Here is a 5,201-nt window from a genome sequence, read left to right as displayed (position 1 = left end):
ATGCATTTCTTCCATGTACACGCGCGCGCTGCCGTGCACTATCTCCACGGCTAATTGGGCCCGATGATGTAGAGGCGAATCCACCTGGATCAGGTGTTCCTGCCTCTCGTGGCCCAACTGCCCCCCCTGTGACGCGTCCATTGATTTGACACCCTCTCTGTTAGAAAAGCAGCTGGACCGTGGGGCGTTCAGGTTCAATGGGGGGACCATGGGGCGTTCAGGTGGATATTTAACTTTGTGACTGAACAGACTCCTGCCTCTTTATTTGGTCCCTCCACGATCATGTCCAGGTCGAACAGCGTCAGCCCTCCCGGTGTCGGTGCGCCGGGGCTGAGGGGAGGGCCCGAGCACAGATCAGCCTGGGGGGAGTCCGACTCTGTGGCCAACGGGTGCCCATACTCTGCCAGGTCTCCGCGCAGGAAGCTCACCCGGACCAACAGCCGGTGGAGGGAGGAGGATGACCCGGACCGCCGGCCGCGACCACCCGACCGGGCCTCCACGACCGTCAGCAGGGTCAGCTTCCGGTCCCGCTCGGCTTGGCAGGACCATGGCGAGGAGAACCGAGACCACGACCGCGCGTCCATCAAGCGTCCAGAGGACGAGGTGAGGCCCAAGTCCGTGGAGCTGGGTCTGGAGGAGCGCAGAGGCAAGAGGAGCGACGAGGAGGAGGCGGTCACCATGCCGGAGGTGAACGTCTCCCTGGCGGCGTGCTGCGTCAGCGTCGTGCACGTCTTCAGGTCCAAGAAGTTCCAGTCGGAGAAGTTGGAGCGGCTCTACCAGCGCTACTTCTTCCGCCTCAACCAGAGCAGCCTGACCATGCTGATGGCCGTGCTCGTGCTCGTGTTCACGGTCATGCTGGCCTTCCACTGCTCCGGCGGCGCAGCGGGACCGAGCGTCACGTTCGTGGTGGTGTTTTCCGTGGCCATCTTCTTCACGCTCACCCTCATCGTGGTGTGCAACAGGAGCGGCTTCCACCAGGACCACATGTGGGTCGTGTGCTACGTGGTCATCCTGCTGGTCCTGGTGGTCCAGGTCATCGGGGTGCTGCTCGTGCAGCCCAGGAGCGCCTCGGAGGGGATCTGGTGGACCGTGTTCTTCATCCACGTCATCTACACCCTGCTGCCCGTCAGGATGCGCGCGGCGGTCATCACTGGGCTCGTGCTGTCCGCCGTGCACGTGGCCATTTCTTGGATGATAAACGGGATGGACAGCTTTCTGTGGAAACAGGTAAGACCGGGCTTTATTTGTGAAAGTGCGATTTTACGCAGTCGTGCGCAAATACGCACGGTGCCATCCTGCGCCTCCCGCTGCGCTCACCTGAAGCTCCAGAACAAGAATAACGACACAGAACGTGTTTTAGGAGGTGCAAGAATGAGATTAAAGGTAAACTTAGAGAAGTTAAAGTGGATGTCTGGAGTTTGGTCCAGGTCTGAAGAAGTTTGGAAAAACATTTGTTTTCTAAAAAAAAATAAAAAAATCTTTAAAATAAAGTGTTTTTCCATATTAACCGTGTAAAAGGCAGACAATACCAGCACAGTCAGTATTTTAATTATGCTGTACTATAAACTATTACAAGTAAAAATTTCTCCAACAAAACTGGGTCAAACTTTCTGAAGGAAGATCTCACATTCTTTTGAAGTTTGAAGAACATGTTCCTACAAAATGCATTGAAAAAATCCTTACATCTAACATTTTACACATAAAAACTGAGGATAAAGGTTAATTAATTATTAGCTCTCATTTGTAATAATTGCAGTTCAATAACAAACACTGTTTTTTCAAAGTTCTTGTGTGATATTCTCATAATTTTAGTCTTAGTTTGTCACTTTAAGTGATGCTCAGTGTTTGTGTCTGAACTTTAACTAATTAAACTACATTTTTATTCAACATTTTTGATGACGTAGGCCTGATTGATAGAAATACACACTCAATAATAAACATAAGGAACAAACTGCACTTTGGAGCTAAACCATTAACTTTCAATTAAAGCAACATACATGGTTTATGAAACGGTGGCAGTCGTAAAGTGAAGCATGAAGCTTTAAACTGGAGCCTGATTTCCCAAATGAGTTTTATTTTGTAGTAGGAAAGACTTAAAGTCTGGTTTAATGTTGTGTTTATCACAATACAAACATTGTCAGTAAATTTACAGATGTTTTTTTATAAAAAAAAACGACTGATAAAAGTCACAATTAATCTGAAAACAGTGTGGAGGTCATCGTTTGTCCTTGAACGTAATAAAAGTGAGCTTCTCTGTGCCATGAACAGCTCAGATAAGAGCACTAATCTATAAATTAGTTCCTGGAAAGCGCGTGACGAGTGTCGCTGCCCGTGTTTCTTCCACTCTGTTATTAGAAACGGTTCCACGCAGGTCAGCTCAGTGGGTGCGTTCTGCTCCAGGCACTGGGGCTAACTGAAAAGGCAAATGGTCAGAACCAGAACCTGCTGGGAACCAAGAGGGTCTCATCGACTTCTGAGGAATTTTTGAATGAAGAGCGCTGGTGTTGGAGGATAATTTTAATACAGGAAATTAGCACATTTGTTTACAACTTGATTATGGATAAAAATATATATGATCCCGATTCCCAAGAAGATGGGGTGTTGTAAAATGTTATTAAAAAAAGAACGCAATGATTTACAAATCAACACCTATTTTATTCACAATGAAACAAATCAAATACTGAAACAGAAACGGTGCCATTATTTTGAAAAAAAAAAAAAAAAAAAAAAAAGGTAATTTTGAATTTAATGGCAGCGACACAGAAAGTTCAGTTCACTTGAGTTTATTTCTTCAGCACTGAGTCTCAACAGACGTCTCAGGGCACTGAAAGAAACATTCACATTCTGGTACATAAAAAAGCCAATTAGTAAAAGTTCTCTATCTAAGGAAGCAGTAGTTTGTGTTAAATCTTCACTTCGTCGCCGTCTCCATCCTGAGCAAGAACAAAGGAGACAGTGGAAAGAAAAAACTCATTTTAACAGGAAGAAACCTGCAACAGAACCAGGCTCAGGACGAGCGGCCATCTGCTTCAGCCGGCTGGTTTGAGAGGACAGGAAGTGGAAACAGACACAGAATGACAGGTCCAGGTGCAGTTCCTATAGTCCAGGTGAACTTTCTATAGGAAGAAAGACAAAAATTCATGTTGAGATAGAAATAATTACAAATACAAACAGGTAGAGCAAGTAAAGACAGCAGCAGAGAGAGGAGATGAGGTCAGTTTGTCCTCCAGCAGCCTAAAGCAGTAGAACTAAGGGATAGCTCAGGAAACCCAAGCCATCCTTAACTATAGGACAGTGGACAATGTGTCAGCCTCACGGACAAAAACTGGAAGTTGTTTCCACAAGAGAGGAGCCTGACAACTGAAAGATCTTCCTCCCATCCTGCTCTAGGAACCACAAGTAAACCTGCAGTCTGAGAGCGAAGTTCTCTGTTAGGAAAATATGGCACAATGAGATCTGTAATATAAAATGGAGCCAGGTTGTTGAGAGCTGTAAAAGTAAACGGTATAAAAAAGGAACAGTAAAAGGAATAAAAAAAAAAACAAAAAAATGGAGCTAGAACCCGTGAGAAGTAAAGATGGGCAGAGGTTCACCAGTCTGGGAAAATCATTGTGTTCAGTTTTCACTTTACACCTTTTTTTTAGATTTTGGTCATTTAATTAGACCGACTTCCTGTCCTGAATATATAATTTGTGTTACATTTAGTTTGAAACAGTTACAAGATGTTAAATTAATTCAGTCGTTTGCAAAGTAATCTGACCCAACCCTCTTTACTATGAGATCTATCTGCTGGTTGCTATGGGAACTGCAGCTGGTTACCTGAGGAGATGACAGCTGTTTACTTGGCACAGGTGGAATTACACCAACAGACTTTTTTCCTTGTGCAGCTGGAGCGAACTGTTTTCATTACCGTGCAAAAGATGGCGGATGGGCGGGAGGTCCTGTCATAAGACTGGATCACGGCTTTATTCCTGCAAAGAATCTTAAGAACACAGCGAGATGCAGAGGATGGTGATTAGAGTTTGTTTTATTGTCGTTTTGGCTGAACGTCTTATTTTTTCGAGCCGCAGCTCAGAAATGCAGCTGCTCTCTGAAATGTGTCCAGCGGGGTTGGATGATATTTTACATCCAGTCCTTGCATTTCTCGTGTCGTGTTGGTTTTCACTTTGCACCACGAGTTGAGCGAGCGCTACTTTTAAACCAGGAGCGTCATTTATTAAAACTTTTTATGCCCAAAAAGTGAAAACTGCTGGTCCAAACAACTGCTCCTCGCTGGATGTTCGTCAGTAAAGAGAAGTAAACTGGACAGAAAAAAAAAACTGGACAAACAGAAACATGTCGGATCCTGATCCAAAGCTGTTTTATCAAAATGTGCTCACCGCTTTGGAAAGCAATAATTGTGTTAGCTTTTCTTCATCTGGACTCTTAATGAGCTTGATGGATCCAGGGGAGACATTTTACTGGGCTGCTGAGCCTCTGTGCACCTCAGAACCTCCAAATGCCTCTGGTAGAGTTTTTGTGACGTCCAGTTTGCTTTGAAAGCATTTTCTCAAGGCCGGTGGACTTTTATTTTTTGTTAAACTGCTCGCACAAATCGGTTGAATTTTCCGTAATTATTTAAAGGTACTCTTAATTTAAAAGTCCACTGAGTTCTTCGGCTCGTTGTTATTCTCCTCAAACGGGCTCTCTCTCGTGTGTTTATGTAACTTTTAAATCCGCCACGCTCGTAACAATGTTTTTGGGCTCCGATCCAGTTCAGGGTTTTATTTGGCTCAGTGCAGCCCATAAACCTTTACTTTACCAGCACTTATTAGCACAGTTATTTTTTAAAGACGCCAGAATGAACATGAGTAAAGATTTATTTTAATATCCTTCTGACTCCAGACCTCCCAGAGGAATATGGAGGAATCTAATAAGTCCCAAAGTCTCTCTATCCCAGTTTTTAAAGACTTACACAAAAAATAGATGTTTTGCTACTTTTCAGGTCGTTATTGCTTTTCTGTTGAAGGACAATAACATTTAGCCTTTGTGTGTTTGTCTGTAGTGTTAGTAAAATATGTCAGGACACATTGTATGGATTTTAATAAAACTCTGGAAGGAAGGAAGCGAAGAAGGAAGGAAGAAATGGATTAAGCAAAGAAGGAAGGAAAAAATGAATTAAGCAAGGAAGGAAGGAAAAAGGAATTAAGCAAGGAAGGAAG

The 5,201-nt window shown here is 44.3% G+C and overlaps 1 protein-coding gene across 1 annotated transcript in view; it reads left to right on the top strand.

Annotated features, from left to right (window-relative positions):
• The first annotated feature begins 282 nt into the window (after positions 1-282).
• LOC119419774 (adenylate cyclase type 5-like) overlaps positions 283-5,201 on the top strand; it is a 14,498-nt gene continuing 9,579 nt past the window's right edge. The window contains exon 1 of the mRNA XM_037687157.1: positions 283-1,227. Within this exon, the coding sequence (XP_037543085.1) occupies positions 283-1,227 (945 nt within the window). The remainder of the gene's footprint in view (positions 1,228-5,201) is intronic.

Source organism: Nematolebias whitei, chromosome 13 (genome assembly GCF_014905685.2).
Source record: "Nematolebias whitei isolate Nwh7 chromosome 13, NemWhi1, whole genome shotgun sequence".
In the NCBI taxonomy this organism is placed as follows: Eukaryota; Metazoa; Chordata; class Actinopteri; order Cyprinodontiformes; family Rivulidae; genus Nematolebias; species Nematolebias whitei.
This window is presented reverse-complemented; position numbering and strand designations above follow the sequence as displayed.